The 23,968-nt window shown below is 54.0% G+C and overlaps 1 protein-coding gene across 7 annotated transcripts in view; it reads right to left on the minus strand.

Annotated features, from left to right (window-relative positions):
• The window catches only part of TNFRSF21 (TNF receptor superfamily member 21), a 32,225-nt gene continuing 19,359 nt past the window's right edge, over positions 11,103–23,968 (minus strand). For 6 of the 7 annotated variants that reach the window (XM_021390488.1, XM_021390486.1, XM_021390483.1 and 3 more), the window contains 4 exons: positions 21,957–22,222; positions 15,515–15,568; positions 13,143–13,362; positions 11,103–12,236 (listed from right to left, as the gene is read on the minus strand). In XM_021390488.1, the coding sequence (XP_021246163.1) occupies positions 12,007–12,236; positions 13,143–13,362; positions 15,515–15,568; positions 21,957–22,222 (770 nt within the window). In that variant the 3' untranslated portion in view covers positions 11,103–12,006. The remainder of the gene's footprint in view (positions 12,237–13,142; positions 13,363–15,514; positions 15,569–21,956; positions 22,223–23,968) is intronic. The other variant, XM_021390485.1, reaches the window with a different exon arrangement.

Here is a 23,968-nt window from a genome sequence, read left to right on the forward strand (position 1 = left end):
CCCTTTCCCCCTGCCCTCGGCGGGCTCCGCCGGCTCCGTCCTGGGACGGGGGAGCGGCGCCGTGGGTCGGGGCCTCCAGGACCGGCCCTGCCGTCCGCCGTGGGGGGGCGGGAAATGGGGCCCAGGAAGGAAGAATGAGACTTGTGGGGGCCTCAGTGTATGTCACACTGCGCTGTCTGTACACTTTCCCCCCGCGCTGCAGTTCAGCTCTGTGGTGTTGTGCTTCTGGGCACCGAGCAAGAGAGCTGCAGCCCAAAACTTGAATGTAGGAACTAACACGCACTAACACGAGGAAGAATTTCTCTATGGTAAGGTGATGGAGCGCTGGCACGGGCTGCCCGGAGAGGTGAGGAGCCTGGGAGCCTCTGCTGGGAGGTGCGCGGCTTTCGGTCCCAGTTACATCGTGCTAGGGCAGGCAGGAATGAGTCTGATAGGAAAGACCTTCTGTCCTGTCTCCTTTCCCACCCAGATGGCCGTGCATGTCCGGCTCGGGCTGCCCAAAAGGTCGATAAAGGCCTGGTTCTGCAGCTGTCAGCTGTGTGGCACGGGAAGGTGAAGCACCGCCGGGTCCTGCCCGCTCCTGGAGCTGCTGCTGGGCCGGGCGCTGCGATGGGACGAGCTTTGTGCTGGGGAAAGCGAGAGCCAGGCACCAGGGAGGAGCAACAAGAGCCGGGTCAGAGCGCGCTCAGCTTCCCATCGCTCCCCGCCTGCTCCCACTTCGTTCCTTGCGGCTGCTTTGTTCTTTTTCCTTAGGAAGGCATCAAACAGACGGGGCTGGGAAGCGGGGGACACGACGGAGCTTTGCTCACACAGCATGGGGCTGCGTGGCCTGGCCGCCTGCACGGCCTTCCTGGGCCCAGGCCCTGAAAACACCATGTTCTGCTGTGTGAGCTGTGTGAGCTGTGTATGTGAGCCGTGTGAGCTGTGTATGTGAGCTGCTGGAGCCCTTCGGGGCTGTCTGTGCTGCCTGAGGTTCTGCTGCTGTTCGGAGCAGTGCAGGCGCTCGAACGCCGCGAGCTCTCCCGGCTTTGAGACGATCTCAGAAATTGAAAGCGGTTCAAACGGGTGGCGTTGAAATATTCATTGCTCTAAATCTAGGGAACTTGTTTCTAAATAGGATTGAATTATGAGTCTCGAAGAGATTTGCAGCGTAAAGCCACATTTGCGGGGTGGCTTTAATGCTATTAACTTCTGCAGTTGGGAAATTCCCCCCTAAGTGGGATCTTTAACAAATACTCCGTGGCATTGCCTGTACTGGGATTTTTGTTCCGAAGCTCCCTGACACCCACACACCCAGCTGCCAGGTGCGACCATAGAATCACAGAATCCTTAGTGTTGGAAGGGTTCTGCCCCGGGATCCCTGCCCAGCTTGAGGCCTGAGGCCCTGACCCCCAGCAGGATTTGCAGTGCTCTGTGGCCGTGGATGTTACCCACAGTGTGAGGTGTGGGAGCACGATGGGCCGTGGCTGGGGGCACTGCAGTGAGGAGGACGTTAAGGTGGATTTTAACGTGGCGGCATCTTGCCAAACCCTCCGAAACCGGCAAGCACGGGAAAATCGCTGGTTGCTCCGACCTGAACGTATATATATTTCTTTGTATCTTCAGGAAAATGTCTCCCCTGTAAGGAGATCCAGTTAGAGATAGATGGAGGTCAGACGCTGCTGTCTCAGTGATGGAGGTGACACGTGGCAGCGGGTCGCGCTGAGGCCGTTCCCTTCTCTCCTGGTGGAAGCCCAGAGACCAGGAGCGCTTGCAGCCAGGCTGCAGGAAGCTCCTTGATCCCAGCACGTGACCCTGCAGCTCATTGCAGGGCTGCGCTTCCCTGCCATCTCAGGGCAGGTCCCCGTGGGCTCTTGCTGTGACCCCCGCTCCCTGGGAGCGGCTCTGAGCCCTCCGGAGCAGCGCAGCGCGCACCTCTGACATCCTTGCTTTGAGAAATGCTAACGGTGCAGCGCTTCCTTGAGCCACAGCTCTGGAATTAGCAGTGCTGTGTCAGCGTGCGTTAATGCGGCAGCGCTAATTGCGCAACTTGTTTTGCAGGAGCTGCGCAGCGGGGTCATTTCGGGTGACTCTGCCGGCGTGCAGGGTCCCCTCGGCCACTCGAACAGGGTTTCCTACACGGCCCCATTGCTGGAGGGAGCGGGGCTGGCAGGGCTCGGCACCTCGTGGGGCCCCGGGACAGCAAGTTCCTCCTTGTTCACGCAACGTTGGGTTCCCCGTGTCCATCTGTGTGCTTGGGATAAGGGTTTCCCACCACGTAATGGTGGTGATGGGTTTGAACAGCAAGTAGGAAGTGAGTCTGACGGGGGAAGGCTGGGAGAAGGCAGCACCCCAGGGGTTTCTCACTGCACCTGAGCTGCTGCAGATCGGGGCATTGGCTTCATGCTGAGTCCTGCATTGCTCCTGCCCAGGGGTGATGTGTGGGTGCGCATTGCCTTGGAACCAGGGCACACAGCCCACCCACCCCCACACACAGAGGTTCCCCAGGGTGCAGCTGCAGAGCGGGGCGGGCAGAGCAGACTCAGCATAAGGGAGATGAATACAGCTTATTGCCTATTGCTCTCACTGCTTCACTCTAGCTAAAGACACGTTCCCTCCTCCCAAACCTCACCACATCAGCCCAGCACCTTGCTATTTTCTGTCTCAAGGTGCCGTAAAGGTGAAGGGGACATTCAGATCGAGGTCAATAAAGCTGTTATTTTTGTTTTCCCATCAAAACAGTTCTCTTTTTTTCCCTGGTGAGGAGTTGCCCAGGTATCCCAGGGCCGCGAGCTGCCTCCACAGCACGTGCCCACACTTGTGAGGTCAAAGATTACGCTCCAGGGTCTGCTCCCCACCAGGCAGCATCCAGGTGCCTGCCCAGTGCAGCGAGTCCCCATGCAGAAAGCCACCCCCCCCCAGAGGTTCATCCCTCCTGTGCTTCTTCCCACATGCCATGGCACAGCCGAGGAGCACAGCTCCCTGACCGTCACCCCCGCTTTGTGTCACTGCAGGAGGGAGAAGACGATTACATGCGTGTTAGATTGGCGTCCCCATTTGTAGGATCACGGAAGAGCCAAGGCTCGCCCTGCAGAATCCTGCACGCTGCTTTATCCCAGGCAGCTAATCCTGACTCAGCCTGTTACATAAACTGCTGCGGGCACTGAGAGCCCTAGGAAAGCAAGGCGGAATCGGTGCAAGCTGGCGGTCCCTGCAGGCCCTTCTCCTGCCACTGCCTCTCCTCGGAGGGGTCTGGATGGGGCAGACTGGGGTGAGCGGATGAGAGTTGATATTAGTAATGGGGGTCACACCATCACCTCCAGCCACAGCCCCCATTTGCTGGAGTGAATTGCTGGAAGAAGCCTGAAAGCTTTTCAAGTCGAATGTGTTGGAAGGATGGGGAACCTGCCAACGTCACGGAGGAACACCTGCACTCCTGGAAGGGGAGAGCGGATCCTGGCGATGGGAAGCAGCCAGAGCTCATGAGTCAATGCGCGGAGAACAGCTGGATTCCTGAGCCCAGCAACAGAGGGAAACGGAGGGGATGGGATCACAGTCTTTACATACCACCAGGAGGTGCTGAGGGCGGGCAGGGAAGGGTAACTGTTGGGCAGGGAAAATATTTGGTTTACCTGAAGGGCCATACTCACACACACACATACACACAAAGAACACAGGAGGAGCAAAAAACGGCAGAGCCTCTTGTGACAGCAGAGGTGCTGGAGGCCTGGAGCTGGGCCCTCCTCCTGCTTGAGGTGGCTGGGAGCAAGGCAGAGGGCCCTGGGACACTCCTTGGGGGTTGGGTCATTGCTGGCTCAGCAGCTGGTTTAACGAGCACGTTAATGAATGGGAGCCAGGGTGTGGGAGCAGCACTTGCTGGAGCTCAGCACTTGGGAGCCCACCGCTCACCCACAGGTGCTCCGGGGCCGTTGGCTGCTCTGCTGTGCCCCAATGGGTCGAGTTTTCACCTGAGCATCACCTCCTGGCCCTCCTGGTCTCCACGGGGCACTTGGCCACGGCTGGGGATGAGCCACGGCCAGAGGGAGCTCCAGCACCGTGCCTTGTGCCTGGGAACACTGCGTCACCACGTCTCACGGGGAGAACCCTTCCTGGAGACTGTTCAGTGACACACGAGCTTGGTGCTCACCTCGGAAAATGAGGAAGATAATATTCTGCCTTTCCTGGGGATGGTTGCCCAGGGCAGATGTGGGATCTCCGTTGCTGGAGGTGCTCAAAACTGAACCCAGCACAAACCTGAGCAATGCTATCTTAGAACAGATGTTGCTTGGGAGCTCTGTATGGATTTACAGCTGCTTCATCGCTGCTGCTTTTGCCCGGCTCATGCAGCTGGGAGCCAGCCCCGGAGCCAGGCAGCCTTGCCCTGCAGCGGGGCACAGCGTGCTGGGGTGTGCCTGGTTGTGCCATCCAAGCCATGGTGTGAAACCACTGCTTCAGAAAACGCCTTCCAGAAACACCTCTTAGGCACAGCCGCTCGTCTCCTCCTCCATCTCCTTGCTACCTAACTGCACACTGCTTTTGTTTTACACGGCACGGACCTCACGTGCCCACGCTCTGCCGAAGACGCACAGCCTTGTGCAGCCCCGAGGACCTGGGCAGATCCCGGCTTTGGGTTGCACCTCTTGCACTGCACACTGCCCACTGTTTTGTGTTTCCAGCAAAACATGTTCTAGATTTTTAGCAGAGTGCTCTCTACCATACAGCGAAAGTGAAGCCCATTGGGAGAACCACGTGGTTCCTAGGGATGGGGAAGGGCTGTGGGGGTTCCCAGCAGCAGAACCAGCTCTGGGACAGGTGGGGTTGCTCAGGGCTTTGTCTGGTCATTTCTCAACCCCCCCCCCCCCCCAGAGATGGAGATGGCCCCATCTCTCTGAGCAACCTGCTCCTCCGCACTCAGCATGAAAGCATTCCTCCTTATACCCAGCGGGGATTACTCTTGGTCTAACTCATGGTCTCCTACAGCTTCGAAATCCTAAAGGCCAACTCCAACCCCTCCCCAACCCCGGACTGAAGAGGAAAGGAAGAAAGCAAGAGAACACAGCTGACTTTTACAGCAACACTGAAGTCCTTCATCTTGGACACGAGGTATTCTGAGGTCACCGATGAGGTGAGCCACGGGATGATGCTGTTTCCAGCAATAAAAAGGGAATTTTCCCCTCCTGGCATCCAAGACAGCTCTGTGGCTGCACGGAGGTGGAAGGCTTCCAGAGAACAAGAGGCAGGCTGGCTCCTGCCGAGCCATCCCCTCGGGCTAAGGAGGACCTAAATGTACTCCTCCACTTCCTTGGCGCAGTCTAACAACACGCTTTGTGGGCAAACGTTTGGGGAGCAGCCGTGCCTTGCTCTGCACCCCGTTGGCAGCGCTGCTGACAACCAGGGGCTCCTGCCTCTGCAGGGCAGTTCTGGGAGTCACCCGAAGCAGAGGGGAGCCAGAGACCACAACCTGCATGGCAAACCCCGCAGCCGTGCCCAACCAGCTGAGAGCTGATGGCCAGCGGCATTTGGGGCTCCCGTGTCTCTAATTCCCTGACTGTGGGTTTGGGAGTTAGCAAGGCTGCAGTCATGCTAAGGCAAGAGTTTTGTGGCTTTACTCTTCACCTCAGCCTCACCTCCACCTCTACCAGGATGTATTTTTTCCCAAGCGACTGACAAGTAATGGCAGGATGGTCCAGCAGTGCAGGGGGATGGGGGGACAGGGCTGAACTGCCACGTGCAGCCATGAGCACCGGGACCTGCACTGCACGTGGGCCAGGTCCTGCTGGGGGATGGCTCCAGCCTGCTCCCTGAGGGTGGGAGGATCGCTCGGTGTCCCAGCATGAAAGCTTTCCATTGTATTGTGACTGTAGTTAGAAGAACGACAAAGCCGCATCAGATATGTTTGGCTGCCTCGTGCTTTTCTATTTTGGAGAAGATCTGGCATGATGAAGTGTTTTCATCCAGGTTATGTGACAACGGTCCCAGCAAATCTGCTGAATGGAGGAGGATCCAAATTTAGGATCGCTGCAGAGGACATTTTTGCAGGGCAAGAACACGGGAAGGAATCAGCCCGGGTTGGTTTCACCTTCAGATGCCTCCTGGGACACGCCAGCTTGGCTCCTGCGCTGCAGTTCCCTGGCAGCTGCCAATTTTTGCTATGGTGTATGACAAACGTATCATCAGCCGAGAGGCAAAGATGTCTCCGTGCAGCCTGCTGAAACCCACATCCAACATCTCTGAGCAGGAGCCAATGCGAGGACACAACTGCTGGTGTCTGGTGATGCCACTTGGGGCATAGGGACGCCAGCAGCAAGTGTCACCAGCATCCAGGTGTGCAGCAGCAGAAGGTACATCTGGGTCATGCTGGGCAGCGGGGATAGCTCGACTGCCCACGTGTGTTTGGAGAATATGTGGGGAGAGTTTCAACTCACAACATATATTTAGTGAATACAGAGGGGATATTTCAGCTTCTCAGAGACTCAGTCTCAGCCTGGTGCTCCAGGAGATGCTGTCTTGCCACGAAACTGAAGCCCAACAAGCAGTAAAACAACATCAGAGACCATAAAAACCAACCCAAAGAGACCAAACAGGGAGCAGGATGGGAAGGACGGCCACCACTGTGTGTCCTCAGGCACCTTCTCCATCCTGGTGCCGGCAGAGCCCGAGCAGCCTTTCAGCCCCAAACCTGCACTTGCCCTCATGGAATCATTGTAGAATCACAGAATGCCTTGGGTTGGAAGGGACCTCAAGGATCATCAAGCTCCAAGCACCCTGCCACAGGCAGGGCCAGCAACCTCCACATCTAATACTAGACCAGGCTGCCCAGGGCCACATCCAACCTGGCCTTGAACACCTCCAGGGACGGGGCATCCACAGCCTCTTCCAGCACCTCACCGCTGTCTCGATAAAGAACTTCCCCCTGATATCCAACCTAAACCTTCCCTCCTTCAACTTGAAACCATTTCCCCTTGTCCTGCCTTTATCTACCCTTGTAAAGAGTTGACTCTCCTCCTGTTTGTAGGCTCCTCATCTCCTGCTTCACGCAAGGCAAGGGCAGAGACAGTGAGCATCTCTGGAGTTTCCTTAGAGATGATTTTTAAACAAAAGGAAGGAATAAGAACATCTGTTGTCTCGCAGGGCACACAAAGCTCCAGAAGCTGTTTCCCGAGTTTTTTTTTTTTTTTATTTTTTCCTCATCCTAACAGATAACCCTGCCCTCCTTGCTCTTCCACACTCTGAATCAGTGAAGGAAATAGTGATAACAAGTGTATTTTTAATGCCTCGACGTGACTGAAAGTGCTTGGGAAATCATTTCTGGTGGGGAGGACGTGTGCCTGGTGAGTGTGGCCCTTGGTGCTGTGGAGCTGCACCAACAGTGCCTGCCCTGCTGCTGCCCTGAGAGCATCGCAGGAAGAACAGCTCCTGCTCTGGAATGAGGTCGTTATTGTGGGTTGAGCACAGAATCATCCAGGATGGAAAAGACCTCCGAGATCTCCAAGTCCAACCCCTGCCCACGTCCCCCAGTGCCACATCTCTGTGGTCCTGGGACCCCTCTGGGGATGGACCCCCCCCCCGCTCCCTGGGCAGCCGTGCCACTGCCCCACTGCTCTTTGGAGAAGAAACTGCTCCTGAGATCCAACCCGAATGCAGCAAAAGCAAAGTGAGAAAGCATTCAGAGGAGCAGTTCCAACACTGCTGAAGGGACTTAGGAGCCCAAATCCAAAGAACATTTAGGCACCTCCTGAGCACCTGCACAGTGCCCAGAGAGGCGTGGGCTCTCCTCCTGGAGACCTGCCGGAGCTGCTGGCACTGCCCTGGGTGGCACTTCTGGAGCAGGGGGAGACCACATGGTCCCAGAGGTCCCTGCCCACCTCAGCCACGCAGTGACTCTGGAAAAGAAAGGCAACAAGAACCTCACAAGGCACCTCAACCATTTGCTCAAGCTAGGAACACCCCAAAGTCCCTGCCCCAGCTGCTAGCCACCATCCTCCCCTCCAGCAGATCCCACTCATTTGGATGCCGCTGCCTTCATTTTTTTCCCCTTCTTCTGGATTGTATCAGTTAAGTAAAGGCAGGAAGCTGGGAAGGCCAAATTGGCCTTCAGAAGGAAACCATAAACCTCTAAATACCAGCATGGTGAGCGGGAAGCCTCGTCCCAAAGGCTGCTCTGAGAAACAAGGCGGGACGCTGCCACCACCAGCCGTCCTCGACGAATACACAGACGATGACTCCTTCATTTTCCTGTTCCAGTTGCCCTGGAAACTTCCCCCTTTTGCTATTCATAGGAGCAAAGTCCATTAGGAGAAATCCCTGTGCCGAGGGCTTCGTTACCGGCACAGCTCTGCCACGACGGACACAGCAGGGCCGCCCTGGTGCCGCTGCCCGGTGGTGCTGTTCCCCCAGTGGCTGCACAGAGCCGTGCCCTACACACAGGCTGTGCTATGAGCCCCAGCACTGGGCATGGGGAGCGTGGGGCAGAATGATTCCAGCGCACTGACCGGCTCCCTGCTGCGCCAAGTGGAGGTGGGCTGGGATAGGAGGAACCTCCGGGCACCTTGTTCTTCTGCAGCGAGTGCCAGGGGTAGAGTTACAAAGAATACCCAAGCTCATGAGCACCGGAGAAAAGCAGAGCCCTGCAGTCCCGAGGATCCCAGAGGTAGCTGGGATCCCCTTGTTCTCAGTAGCTTCACCCCTTCAGCTCACAGAAAGGGGAGAAGCACGCAGGTCTGAGCGCTGCGCCCGGTGCCTCCAGCCATGCACAAGGACAAGAACAGCCCGAGGCATTATGCCTGCAGGTCACAAACCCACCCCTGCTCTTCTACGTTCCCACCCGTGGATTATTTTCTCAAAGCAGAAGAAAGCACAGAGGACGGTTGTGGGCAGTGGCCCCGTGGCTCCTCACACCTCCCACGCCCGAAGCACCAGGAAATACCAGGGTGCAGCTGCTCTCAGAAGTTCTCCCCGCACACTCCCAGAGACACCAAATATTTTTCATACATATGTCTGTTTATATATATATATATATATATCTCACAGAAATGCTTATGCATGCAGCAAAGGGCTGCTTGGAGGGCACAGCTCGGAAGGAGATAGGAAGGGACGGAGCCAGGATGAGACCAATGTCCCAGTGTAGGCCAAGGAGGGAGCGATGCTGCAGGGGTGCAGACTGAGCCAAAGACCACCCACATCCTCTCCTCCTGGCCCTCCACCTGGCACCAGCTTGGGTTAAACAGGGCAGCGGTGCCCCAGGAGGGAGGCACAGCAATCCTGGCATGTACAACTCATGGGTTTAGCACCTGGACCATCAGCAAAGGACAAATCTCCCATTTCCCAGCCAGACCAGGCAATCCTCAGCGGGATCCTGGAGTGAGTATCTACAGCAGGTGCTTTGTGCTTACATAAAGCTATCAGCAAGGACGTTCACGCCCGCCTTTCCCTCTGCTTGGCTGCTCCTCCCTTGCCAATTCTTGCCTAGGGCAGATCAGCAACTCCCAGCCGCTCCCAGCATGGAGCTAAAACCCCTCACCACCGGCGTGGCGCTCGGCTCCGCCTCAAGAATACCACTTTTAGCAACCAGGCATACACTGGGCACACAGCCACGCTTACATCGCTTTGCATTGCACTGAACACACGCTGCAGCCAGAGAACCCAGTGCCTCCTTCCCAGCCAGGGACAAGGACAGAACCATTAAGGCTGGAAGAGGCCTCTAAGATCACCAAGGCCAAGCTGCTTCCACTGACCATGCCCCTCAGTGCCACGTCCCCACGGTTCTTGGATGAATCCCACCCCAGTGCTCCCAGCAGTTGTGCTATTTTGTGCTGTTTCTCTAGGAGGTATTTCACCCATCCCTGTGTTCAAAGATTAATCCTGCACCTACATATGCTCCCGTAACAGCAATTCTTTGACGTTGTACAGCAGGGAAGCACAGCAGAAAACACTCTGCAGCTAAGCATACAACATGACAGTATTATAAAGCAGAAGCTTGCGTCCCATTAAGGTTTCCATTCGTGCAGCAGAGCAACAAGGGCTGTGTCATTTGGAAGCAGCAAGGGGAAGGACACTGCTGCCATAACAGGGCAACGAGCGCTGCAGCTCCGAGGCCTTTGCTCCGCGGTGAATCAGCACAGCAGCTGCAGGTTGGAAGATGAAAACTTCACACCCCCAAGCTGCTCGCACAGCCTTGTGGAAAGCAGATTGCACATTTGAAAAACAAATCGCAGAAACCCACGTGGGAAGCCTCAGCAGCCATCTGATCCATTCGCCAAGGTGAGACTGAGAGGTGGCAGCGTCCCCTGCTCCGCGGGCACAGTGACTGCATCTGCTGGCTGGGACGGGGCCCTCCAGGCACTGCTTTCAGCTGAAAGCAATCACATTGTGACCTCGAGGCTTAGCACGGCCCAAAGGAGAAGCTCCCCTGACACTGACCCCCCAGTCTCCCTCTTCACTTCCCATCACAGCCAGCAGCCCCAGCTCCAAGCAGATCCAGACCCCCAGACCCCTTTCTGCAGGGCTGCTCTCTGGCCCCTCAGCCCCCAGGCAGCCCCTGCAGTCAGGGGTGCCCCTTCCCAAGTGCACTTCTTGTAAACCTCATGAAATTGGTGACTGCCCAGCTCTCTATTTTGCCTGGATCTCTTGCAAGGCCTCTCCACACTCAGACTCAACGGCTCCTCCCAGTTCAGTATCACCCAACTTGCTCAGAACACCTTCTAGTCCTACATCCAAGTCAGCAAGGGAAACAGAAACGGCCCTAAAACAGAGCCCTGGGGAGCCCCCTAATACCTGAGGGAATCCCACTTAATGTAATCCTTCAGTGCCCCCAAGCAGGGTGTTAAGGAGGTTAACACTGAGTCAGGTCAAGTAACAAACACCTAGTATTTATTAATAAATTAGTACACTGGAAGGCAATTTCTCAGTTCATTCCCCTTTTCCCCACTCCCACCCCTTCCCACGAGGCAGCACACGCCACCCTAATATCATAATTTTTTTTTTTCAATTTGAGCATAGTACAGACTGGTCATTACGGGAGCATAATAGTTGCAAATATAATCAGACAGACTTCTTACGATGCAGCTTTTTTTTTTTTTTTTTAAACTTTTATTTCCCCCTCCCCCCCCCGCCCCTTCTTTTTCTTTTTTTAATAAAAAGTGAAGTGTGATTTGAAGAGACTATCCAAGACCGGGCAGGGTCTTCGGAGAACCTAACCTATCGGCCACGTCTGTATAAAAAAAAAAAAACAAAGAGACACGAGTGTAAAAGCATAGCTTGGGAAATCTTACGGCACACGGAGAGCAGAACCACCAGCGGGCTCCCCAGGTCCAGACCCGGTGCTGCCGTGACCCGCTGTCCTCCTCGGGGCCAGGCAAGATGCTCCTTGCAAAGGGCCTTCTTAGCGTCGTGAAGCTTGGGGGAAGCGAACCTCTTCTTTCCGTTCATCTGCTTCTGCTTTAGCTTATAGGAGCACAATGCATAGCCCAGGTGAAAACCATACAATAAATAACCGTGCTAGTAAAATCTCAGCAGTGAGCATCAGCTATGTGAGAGTACATTAAAAAAAAAAAGTCGACCGGGGAGGAAGCTTAGATGCGTTAAGGTAACCAGCAACAATTGGCTTTGTGTGTTTCGCCGTTTCCCACTCCGAGGCGGAAGGGAGGTAGCAGAAGACTCGTTCAGAGGAACAGCTTCGACAGAACTGAAACGGGCTACAGAGCAACCCCAGACTCAATGCCTAAGCGACACCGGACTCGTGGTCTTTTAGTTCATTCACTGCATTTTAAAGTGCATTAACTGATCTGATTGGAACGGGAACAAGAAAAAGACTCCGAAGGGGGCAGAGGGTGCAAAGACTTAACTGAGCAACAGAGTTAAGGTTGAGAGGTGCAACGCTCGCAAACCGCCCCCTCCAGAAACCAGGGACACCTCAAAGAAAATACTGGCCATGTATTCTACAGCAGACCCGCCTGCGCGGTGTCGGTCATCTTAACGAGTGCCAAGCTAGTTCTAGCAGATATTCGGAGAGTGCGCGGTGACCGATGCCTACAGTAAATCAGGAAGGTGGCTATAGACAGAGTCCAGGAGGGTTTGGCTGGCTTCCTGGCTCTTGACCCCGGCGATCTCAAACAGCCTGTCCAGCTTGTCCTCCGCCTGCGGGATCTCCTCGATCACGTGGAGCTCCTCGGGGTTGAGGATGTGCAGCATGTCATCGAAGATGGGCTGCAGGTCACAAGGGTCCAAGCGCACCTGGCGCAAGACTGTGTCCTTCTTTTCTGTAGGAGGAAGGAGGGGGTGGTTAAAAAAAAAACCTCCGAGAAAGCCTCCGCCTGGGTTCCTGCAAGGAAAACTCATTGGAGACCTCAGCCCGTCCCCTGCTGCCTGCTCAGGAGGGGAACACACCACGAAGGGAAACAAGGGAAGAAGAAGAAAGCGGCGGCATGTGTTGAGCAATGGAGAAGACAGAGAAACCAGAGCTGCAGAAATGCTGTAGAGGCAGCTAACCCGGAATCCTGCTAGAGCAAATGCAGCAGTAATAAATGCTGAATGGCCAACGCTGGAAGTTAAGGGGAAGGTGGGAGGGGAGCCAAAAAGCTAAATTCTGCTATTTTGAGTTGTTTTCATTGGGTCAGCTTCATTTCTGCACCAGAGCATCAATTGGTCAGGTTGCTGGTGCTCAGCGTTTCACCTTCACCAGCAATTAAAGAAGATTGAATACAGCAAACCAAATGCAGGAAATGAATCCCCCTCAAAAGGCGGAGGTGACTAATGGTGATTTACATCTCAAGATGCACGCCGCAGCGAGCGGGACCGAGGGTGCAAGATGAAGACAAAAATTCCATTTTTCTGTTTTCATCTCACGGAATAACCCGTCCCCATGGACCAGAAGCCAGGAGGAGGTCCCACAAACACCCAAGGATGATACACGTCTGACAACACCTCGAAGAGTTAAAACCCTTTAAAGGCGTTTTCCCTTGGAAATCCTCACTAAGGATACTCCTGCTCTTGACTCATTGAGTGATGATCCTGGAAAGCTGGTTTTCCCCAGTTGTTTAATGACATCACACCCTCAGTGCTCATTGGCTAAGTGTGTGTGCTGATGGCAGGGGACACGCCGTGGCCACACTGTGGGTACCGCTGCAGTTCTTCCTGCTGCCCTCCCCACCCCTTGATTTTGGTACCTTTGGTAATAAAGGAGCCGGTCCGGCTGAGCGCGGAGGAGCCACTGGAGGTGGAGTCACAGCGCAGGAGGGGCTCGGACTCGTCCACAAAGAAGCACTTCTTCTCCGAAGGGGAGGGCTCCACGGTGAGGACGGCCGCATCGGGAGGTTTCGTGCTGGGGGCGGGCACCGGGCTGAGCGGGCTGGGGCTCACCGGCAGCGCCAGCTTGTCACCTTCCAGCTGCAAGGGGATGGAGGGAAAGCCAAGCAGTGAGGATGCTACGCGCTGAGCTTGTGCTCCAAACCACCTGCGTCCCAAAGGGAATTCACAGCAGCTTGCAGCCCACCCCCAGCAGAAGCCAAGAGAGCCCACGCCTGTCAGAGCCCACAGTGTTCAGGGAGCTCCTTTAGGGACCTGCCGACCCCGATGGGGCACCGGAGGTGACTTGTGGCAGATGTCAGGGCTAGAACTTGGCATACAGCACACCGCACAGCACGCAGGTGGGGCAAAGCGGCCTGCATTCCCAACAGGAGCAACCACAGCACTGGGGTGGCACGCACAGACAGCCTGCCCAGTTATTGTCACTTTAATTTGCTTCTCATTCTCATGCTCAGGGAAAGGGTTACTAAAGCCCAAAGCAGAGCTCCTGGAGCTCCCCAAGCAAGTTGTCTCCCAAAAGCTACTCCACAATTCTCATTTCCTAAAAACGAGGCACAGCCTGGCTCCACACTTTCAACCAAGAGCGGCTCCACCCCCGGTGATGTCCACAAACCACGCTCACTTCACATGGTATTAATGCCAAAGCACTTCTAGCGGCCTCAGACTCTTGATTCCTCATGCATCGCTGGGATTTTGGCAGCTGGGACACAACGTTCCTGATTTACATCCCCCCACCTCCCTCTCTGGGATGCTGAGCCATATTCCAAGTTAATAATTTGTTTGCCCTGTCTGGCCCTTGCACTCGTGAGCACCCCATTAACGTGTTATAGAGAAATCCATCCCACCTGACCCTGCTCAGTCAGGAAGGACAAGGGGCAGGGGGGGTTGACCACGACAGCATCTCAGCACCTTCAGTTCTCACCCATGCCCCTGAAGCAAACCAGCAGACTGCATTTGGCTCCGTGGCTATGAAAGCATGGAGAGCTACAAGTGCCACTCTGAGAAGCAGCATCACCTTGGTGGAGATGTGAACCCTCCAACTCAGCAATACTCCATATCTTGCTTCCTGCACTTCAACAGCCAACAGTTTGCGGCCCCTTGGAGTCTCAGCATCCTCTCGGGGTGGGGGACCTGGCCGCTCCTGCCCACGTGTGCTTCCACCCGATACCAGGAATTACAAAGCAAGGTGCAGATGAGAGGCAGGGAGCTGCAGAGCCACCTCCATGCAGGGGAGGCACAGCCCCAGTGGCAGAGGCATGGCTGTGCCCACGCGCTCCTCGTCTGCATCGAGGAATTTGCCACCCACAGTCATGTCCACTGAGACGCCTGTTCACATCACATTAACATTTAAGCCTGTTTGTGGAAGAATACAAGGGTTGTGTTTCGGTTCTTTTTTTTTTTTTCCCCCTCCTTTCCCCCCCATTGAAAATGAACAGGGAGGAATTGTTCTAGCTCAGCACATTATGCAATAGGCACGTCATAAATAAATGTCAGCTTTAATTTTTAATTAAAAGAATCGGCATTCTCCTCTCCAGCTCCCTCCCTGACACAGCACATCGGCGAGATGCAGCCATTACTGGGGAGAACACACTGCCCTGCCTGCTCTCCAAGCTCCTGTATGCTCCCGTTTGCCCCTAAAAACAAACGGGTTCCAGGGGTTTGTTTCTCCCCTCTGCAATCTAATTTTAATATCCAGCTGGAAACCCAAGTCCTGATCTCCAAAACGGAGCTGACCCTTCAGCACCCCCAAAACGGGAGGCACGGAGAAGCCACCAGCCCCAGCCTGCCTTCCCAGCAGAGGGGGAAAACACTTCCCAGAAGCGTGCGAGTTATTTGGAGTTTAATTAAACAGCTGCTAAAGCACGCTAGAAAAGCACCCGGGGTTATTTGACCGTAGGCGTCCTCAGAGCCGGGAGCCTTCCAAATAGCTGAGCTTATTAGGCAAAGCAAACAGGATGCTCGGATGTGTTAATGTTTAAACCGCAGGAAGAAAGCAAGTGGGAATGAAGGTTTTGAAAGGGCAGGGAAAGTAAGAAGTTGCTCTGAGGTGAAGCCCGTGGAACAGGCATACAAACAACCATTCATAGCCCGTGACTCATCTGCTTGAAACCAGCTCTGCAATTCCTATTTCAAGCGAAACCACGGCAGCCGTGCCCCTGCCCTGCCTGGAAAAAAAAAATAATGAAATCCCTCCGCAGTGCTTCTGCCCTTCCACAGTGACCGCGTTTCTCACCTTTCCGTCATCGTTCGAGCAGTCCTGCATTTGCCACTGAGGCTGCATTTGCACCTGCACAGACAGAGAGAGCCGTTAGTCCCCAGAGGCGAATGCCCACACGAGCAGCAGAGAGCAGAGCGAGGCTCTGACGCATCAGCAGCCTCCTGCAACCAAACGCTGCTCCATCCTGCTGGGATGCTCTGCTGGTTTTTGTCTTTTTTTTTAAGCACTGCAGCGTGAAGCTTGCAGTGTTCGCCTTCATTTTACCGTGTTGCAATAAAAGATCAACTGGGACGAACAAACTGCAGCCATGCTGCTCGCATCAGGAAGGACTGGGCATAGGCATTAAGAATAAAACAAAGTGTCTCGGAGGTGACACTTCCCAGCAATCCCTCCCACAGCAACCGGCTGGCCATCAAAGCCATTGCGACAAAAGAAAAAAGTTCCAGCTTGGGCACAGACAGACCTCAAACTGGGGCTGCGTCAGTTCCAAACAACCCCTGCAGGTCATTTCTCAACCTGCCGAATCCATGTTCAGAAGAAACGCTGAGGAGGAGGAATGCACTTGTGCTTGCTTGTTCCAGGTGATTTCTCCAGGGCTCATGATTGCCATCTCTAAGTGACAGAGATCAGCAGACTCAACCATGGGAGGATCGAGTCTCCAACATTGCTGGAGCTGCTCCTGCCCGCCAAAGCCCCCAAAAGCCCCAGAGATCGCTCTTGGGTCAGTCTGACTCTGGGCACAGAGCCTGCAGCAGCCACTGGGGTCAGGTCGGGTTTTTCCTGCCCGACGCAAACACAGATGAAACAGATGCTATTTTTAAAAAAGGAAAACTCACAAGGGGCTGCGGTCGGAGGAGAAACCTCCGCAGAGGGACGTGGTGGGGTGAGCAGGTCGGGTGGCTGTCATCCCGGATGGGATAAATTTAGTGCTGAGGTCACTGATTCCTGGATTCCCAGCAGCAAGTTGACAGAGGCAGACAGGAGCCCTGTGTCCAGGTTTGCTACGGCTCCGTATGGCGCTCAGGATGGGAGGAGAAATGGTGGCATGCAGGAGCACCGTGCTGGGGGTGCTGCGGGTGTGGGGAATGCTCTCCCTGTGGCACACAGGGAAGATCTGTCCAGATTAACAGCTCCGTGCTCTCCCAGCACTGGAGATTTTCCTATTAAGTGAGGCTGTCACGTCCCATCAGCTCTCTGGGGGGACAGGGTGGGATTACCGGTGACAGCAGAGGCGACTGGCTGGGTCACCAAAGGGGATGTGCCGAGAGTGAGGAACAATCTCATGGAAAGCCCTTACATCCACACTCACAGAACATCCTGAGTAGGAAAAGGACCCCAAAGGATCCCTGGGCCCAGCCCCACACGGCACCGCCAGCCCCCACCCCATGTCAGCGCGGCGTTCCAGTGCACTCTGAGCTCTGGCAGCTTGGGGCTGTGTTCACTGCCCTGGGGAGCTGTGCCATGCCCACCGCCCTCTGGGGCACAGCCTTGCCCTCACCCCCCGGCCCTCGGGCCTGCCACTGTCACAGAGCAGAGCTCAGCGCTGCCCTCCGCTCCCTGTGAGGAGCTGCAGCCGCCATGAGGCCTCCCCTCAGCCTGCTCTGCTCTGGGCCCACCAGCCCGAGGGGCCTCAGCTGCCCCTCACACCCCATGCCCTGCAGGCCTTTCCCCATCTCCGCAGCCCTTGGAGGAGCCACACGTGCCACGACGAGTCAGGTGGGGTTTAGATGCGAGTTGGACGTGGAAAGCAACACATAGCTGCCTGCAGGAAGCTGCCGCTGGGGCAGGCCATCCCCAGACCAAGAGCCCACAACCAAGGCCTCTGGTGGCTTTTTCTATGAATTTGCCCAGTTGCTTTTTGAACTCAAACTATTATTCTCGAAAAAAGTTGAAGTTTCCAAACTCTATTACAGGTTGAAGTCATCAGTATCTCCTTTGGTGTGTTCTGATCCCACCATCTTCCGGTGTCATCTTACGCTCCCGAGCCCACTGCACTGCAATTAATGCACAGAACAAAGGGAGATGCGGCTACGCAAGCTGCGAAACCTCAAAGATCTACTACGAAGTGACAGTGGTGCTTACAGTACATCCTCCAGCCTGCTTCGAACTCAGCTTCCGTTCCTTGAGAACCGACCCATGGTTTAGTGCAGACCTGCCAGAAACCAGCGACGCCCGGCCCAGCCACAAACCCACCCTGCCCTACTCCTCCCTGGCTTCTGGCCGCTCCGTACCGCAGCTCCGGGCCAAGTCACCGGCCCCAGCCCAGTTCTGGTGTGACAAAGAGGAAACAAAGCAAATCTGCACGACCCAGAACCGCCCAAAGCTAGGGCTGGATGCAAACACTGCTGCGCCAGCCTCCCGGCCCCGGCGCTTCAACCTGCAAAAGGGGAAGGAAAGGCACCAAGCAGCACTGCCACAGCCTCAGCTGGGGTTTCGCATCCTCTTCTCCCCTACCAGCCCCCAAAACTGAATGGCTTATAACCTCACGTATCCCTGACGCTGGGCTTTTCCTCTGCTCTATCTGCTGATTCACAGGATTATCTGCGAGATGAAATTAGCTACAGATCTAAATCTCACTGGGATCAGGGCTGCAGCCCTCCTCTCCGCTGTTAATTTATTGTTCTTGCTGCTCAACGTCTTGAGCAAGGCTGTCTGCTTCCCTCCATCAGCTCCCCAGAACGCTTCAGCTGAGGCCAGAAAAGCTATAAACACAAAAGATAAGAACTCAGTGCAGTGCTTACAGTAGCAAACACAGCACAGTTCATGGACGCTGCTCAGGATCTACCTGAAAATGCTCTTATCCCCCTAAAAATCCCACTTTGCATCAGTGCCGTGCGAAAATTTTCCCTTTTTACCCTCCAAATTGCAATTTGCTGGGACCTGCAGTCAATTCTCCTCCTTCCTCCTCTCGCCTCCCTTTTTCTGCTGCCATCGGCATCGCTAATGCAGGGTGTGCCTGGGCTCACGCTGCCCTCACAGCCACCTGCCTGCCCCAGCAAGCACGCTCAAAGGGGAGAGATTTTGCAAAGCCTTCCACAAGATCTGGAAGAAGAAAACATTAGTTGCAAGTACCGAACAGGAGCCATGCGAGCTCAACGTGCCTCAAACATCTTCCCACAGCCACCGCGCTCTTCCTATTTTCTGGATCAGTGAACGCCGCAAAAACTTGCAAAGTGATTCAGAGGGCTAAGCCAGTTTTAACCTAAATTCATGCAGCATGGTGTAAAACCAGCGTAATCTTTTGTAGCTAAAAAAGCCGTCAAGCAATCAGCAGAGCTCTTCTTTCCCAAAAGGAAAACCTTCCTGTCACATACCATAATGCTCCAGAGGCTTGCATTCATTTGCTTCTCCTGCGTTATCAGCGGTTGTAAATATTTATATGTCAGAGCCCTAGAGGCTCCTGTGGGCACGGAGAACTGCTAGAGAGCAGCCCTGCCTCTGCAGATTACACAGGCTGGAGCTGGAAGCTCGATGGAGGATCTGGGACAATGATGCAGTAGAGAATGGGATGGCAAGGGGAGGCTGGGTTCAGGGTACTGATGTGCTGTCCAAGAGTTGCATTATTAAGTAACAGTCTCTCAGGTACGAGTTGGGGGTGCTGGTGTTCTCTTCTTGTCCTTGCCCTGCTACCGCTGTTCTCTGCAAGGACCAGGAATTTCCCATCATTTTCCTCATACCAGCACGCTCCCTGGTGCGTGCTGCTGGTGTCGACCCGTTAGCTGCCATATGCATTTATTTGCATTGCTTATGAGAGCCCTTGCTCCCCTCCACAACATAACAAGCTCTTTTTGTTTTTGTGCTTTTGGCAAGATTGCTTCGGCACGGCTCACTGCCGGAGGGATGCAATGTAGCACCGACCTTCTGCCACGACTCCTTCAGATCAAACCAGCTGGGTGCAGAGAGAAACCGCCTCGACCCGGGCTGCATTTGGACAGACAAGAGCCAAACAGATTAGTGCCAATTAAAGGCTTTCAAACCAGAGCAATTAAAACCAAACCCAAACAAAACCTCAACGTCTGCTGCTGGTGTTTAGCAATAGGCTGCCCTGGTTGGGACCGCCGCGATGCAGCTCAGTCGTGGGCGTGAGGCCGCAGGGCTTCGGGCTCCCTTGCACAAGAGGTTTCCCATGGCTTTCTGCCTCCTTCCTGTGTCTCACAGCAATGGAACAGCCCCTGAGGCCTTCATCACCCAAACCACACAATCTGACTCAAGGAAACAGGCAGGATCTTGCAGAAACCTTGCAGGATCTGAGCCCTGAGGAGCTCCAGCATCCCACACCCTGCTGCAGTGCAACCACCAGTCTGGTGCCTTTGGGAACAGGCACGTGGATGGTGGATCATTACAGACTCATCCAAAAAAGTCCCAGCAGACAGACACAGGAAGGAGATCACGCTGGCTTGGGCGAATTTATTTTAGAAAGAAAAAAAAAAACAAAACAAAAAAACCCCACTGTCTATATAGGCACTACAAGCAAAGCAGAGAATATGTTTGTTTTCCCCTCAGAAAGAAGCTGAAGATCTTCCGTCTACTGAGATTCTTTAAGAAAGGAAATTGGCCACTAGAGATTTCTCAAAACCTAACAGACAGAAAGCTTTCAGCTGCTCATCAGCACATTCCCAAGGGGCTCTGCAGCATCTCCCGCACAGTTCTTCGCCATTCCCACCTGCACAGTCACTGCAACCACTTGGTAAGGTTTCCCCCTGGGAGGCCGACTGCTTTTTCAGCCCAAGTCTCCAATCATAGAACCATTAAGGTTGGGAAAGACCACCAAGACCATCTAGTTCAACCGCCAACCCATTAGCACCACGTCCACTGAACCGAGTACCTTGCAGAACAGCCACAAGGTCCAAAAATCCTGAATACAAGTACCCACAAGATTTGGGTTTGCTTATTCCCTGAAACATCGGCTCAGGGGGTTTTCAGATCTCAAGGCATGTGTCGAAGCAAGTTCCTCAGCCATCAGAAGTCTCAGCAGGTTACCTTATAAACCCAGTTGCCAAAGTTGCCACCCTCATTTTTTCACTGTTTGAGAACGAGCGCCTGATAATCCCGGCTGGAGCAGAGCAATGTTCAGGAGCACTGAACGCTGCACAATCTAGGTCTGCTAATTAGACATTGTGCTAACAAACCAACCCCACGTTTTATCTCATGTCCTAGACCAGCACTTTACTGTAATACTCAAAACAGTAACCAGGAGAACTGAGTTTACTACCTGCTCGAGGAGACCAAAAGGACGACGTGTCCTCCTGGCACGTTGCCTGGACTGGAAACTTTATTCACATGTACTAGAGACTTTTAGGATTAAAGTTTTAAGTTTTTTCCTAACTATAATCTTGTCACAGGCTTGCATTTTTATATTAAAAAACACAAACAAAAAACCTACACCAACAATCTTGGAGCACGCTAGGAAAAGGAGAGAGCTACGTACTGCTTAATTACCGAGAGCTGGGTAAAACAAACTGTAAAGCACTTGGCTGTTGAACTCAGCACAAGCTGAGGACTTCTACTAACACAGAATCTGTGATTTTGTACTGGGGTTAAAAAACCCAGTATAATAGAAAACTTTGCAGGGTTACCTGGCTCTGCAAAGAGAACAGAGTCCTGCTCAGAGGGGGCAATTTGGGATGGCCTTGCCCCAGTGAGGAGATTTGGGAACCCCTTGCTCCACACCAGCAAGAGGCGTTTCATCAACTGGTTTGAGGGAAAGAGCTCTCCGCTGACCTTCCCACCTGAATCTACGTATCGTCCCAGTGGCTTCCACATTTGGAAGAATCTCCATTCACTACATTTAGGAACTCTTCCAGAAGTCCGCTGCTGAATTAGAAGCCCCCAGAATAAAAGCACATCAACGTCTAAACTAAGAGGTGGCAAAAACAATCTGAAAAGGTCACCAAGGCTGACAGCTGATCTGCGCTCCCAAAAACATACCCCCAGCCAAGACTCTGCTACAGGATACTCTGCAGCAATTATTTATTTTCCGAGAATATGGGAAAGCCGGTGTATGGCCGTCCCCATGCCACCAACTACCACCTCTGGAGGAAGTAAGTGCTCCACAGCAGCAACACCTAGAGCTCGAGGATGCCTGGCACCTCTTATAAAATCAGGGGATTTAGCGACAGTCCTTAAGAACAAGTCTGAAGGAGGACGCTTTTTCCTCTGCTTCTCCAGCACAAGGGCTCAATACCAGGTACCCCCGGCCACCTTCAGTGATGCACGACGCACGGGACTCAAAAACTTCTCAGAACTTTGCACGTCTCCTCAGAACCTTGACAAACCTTTGCTCAAAGAAACGCAAAGCCTAAATATAAGCCTCCCAAGGAGACGGGGGATGATGGGCACATCTTCTCGGCTTCTAGCTGAGCCAGACACACAGCTAGGCCCTACACACCCGGGGCGGACCACAACAAAGCAAGGCAACGGATGAGACAAGCCGGCGCCTTGCCCAGCGCAGCCTTACCGGCGTGGTGTCCTCCATCAGGCCCCGGATCTTTTCCACCACGTCGTTGCGGCGGTGCTGGCGGAGCGCGCTGATGAGCTGGGCCAGGCTGGCCTCAGGCCCGCGGATGGTCCAGTGCTGCAGGGCGGCGTAGGCCCGCTCATGGTCGGCCGCGTAGCCGTTGGAGAAGGCGGCCACCTCGCGCTCGCTGGCGTTGCACAGGAACTGGTAGATGTCTTTCCACTGGCTCCCCACCTGGGCAGCCACCAGCTTCAGGATGTCGATGCCTGCAGGGTAGAAGAGCCACAGGTGAGGCACGGGTGCCGGGAGACTCGCGGCCTCGTGGCGTCGCAGACCAAAGATCTAGCAAAGCTTTTCTCGTTGTCAAATGGACAAGTTTTGCTTTTGTTTAGGAATTCTTTTTTTTTAATTACTATTGTTTTTTTAAGACTTTAGCAAAAGGAAACAGCCTGTGAGTCCACCAGGCCACAAGGAGCTTTGCAGACAAGAGCATCCATGATGCGTTCAAACACCATGAACCCCTGCTATGCACACAAAGCGTGGCAAATCCATCAGCTGCTCCAGCAGAGGCACACACGCTGTAAAATGAGCAGTGCAGTGACTGCTGCCTACAAGCTCTGAGCACAGCAGTGGCTGAACAGCAGGGCCTTCTACAGGCAAGGGACAGCCATGGGCTCACCTTCACACCTGCGGCTTTGGATGGAAGCTGGATTACGAGATGAGTCACCAAAGCACCTCTATCAAGATGAATGGCACTTGCATAACACAGCACCCGCAACAGCTACAACTGTTTTTAGAACAGTTTTCCAGGCAGACTGGTGGAATCAGACAAGTGTTGCAAGAATGGAAAATTTGGTATGAGATTTCAATCATAAAATTATCTCGGTTGGAGAAGACCTTCAAGATCATCGAATCCAGTCACCAGTGTAACACTACCAAGTCCCACATGTCCAGGGATGAGGACAGCACCATTCCCTTGGCAGCCTGTTCCAGTGCCTAGCCATCCTTTCCACAAAGAAAATCTCCCCTGATGCAACTTGAGGCTGTTTCCTATCACTTGTCACCAACTTCTCCTCACTGCAACCTCCTTTCAGGTAAGGTCTCCTCTCAGCCTCTTCTCCAGACTCAACAACTCCAGAATCCTCAGCTGCTCCTCATAACTGGGTTTTCCAGCCCCCTGTAGAGCAGAAGGGTAGGATTTCCCCCAGAAAGCTCTTAAGACACTTTGTTTCAAGAGCAGGAGAATTTCCTCCCTTGAGTTTTGGAGCCATATAAATGGCATGCCTTACGTCTGCTCAGTGGTCAGAAATTATACCTTCAAGTAAAGCCATACCTCTTCCATAAGAGCTCATACACTCTGTTTTTACCCAGCTGAACACTACCTTGTTTCAAATAGCCCCACAGAAGGGTGGCTTAGAGGATCTGCAAGAAGGAACTCGCTTTTTCCAAGAAGTTACCACACTCCGGGTATCCACGTGAGCCAGCACTCCTCCGTGGCTGCATACACTACTTCTCCTTCCATCTGTGGACACATCTGTCAGCAAAAAAAGCTGCTTACAGAGGAATCCTGTAGCCAGGGTCTTTCCTGCTGGTGCAATTTCTAAAGCAGTTCAATCCAAATCTCCCAACTGCTCCCTCAGGTCTCAGCCCTGATATAGCTAAATATCACATAGCCTGATACAGTTACTTCTGACCAAACCCCTTCTTCCCTCTATTAAAGCAAGCTTATCGATACTGCTGCATAATGACACCAGTTCCCACTCTTGAGCTAGATAAGCACAGGGCATTTTCCAGTACCCACAACCCCACTGTGCTCAGAGCATCCAGAACTGATGTTGGACCTGCCCTGCAGCTGAAATGCCAAAGCACAGGTGGGGTTCTGCATATCCCTGCCCTCCTCCCACTGCAGCTTTCTTCCCCAGCAGATATGAGCAAGACCTGTGGACAGCTCAGGGACTGCAGCCTGCTTCTCTCTCCAGCAGGGTTTGACTCAATGCTGAAAGGAGCAAGTA

Source organism: Numida meleagris, chromosome 3, assembly GCF_002078875.1.
Source record: "Numida meleagris isolate 19003 breed g44 Domestic line chromosome 3, NumMel1.0, whole genome shotgun sequence".
Lineage (NCBI taxonomy): Eukaryota > Metazoa > Chordata > Aves > Galliformes > Numididae > Numida > Numida meleagris.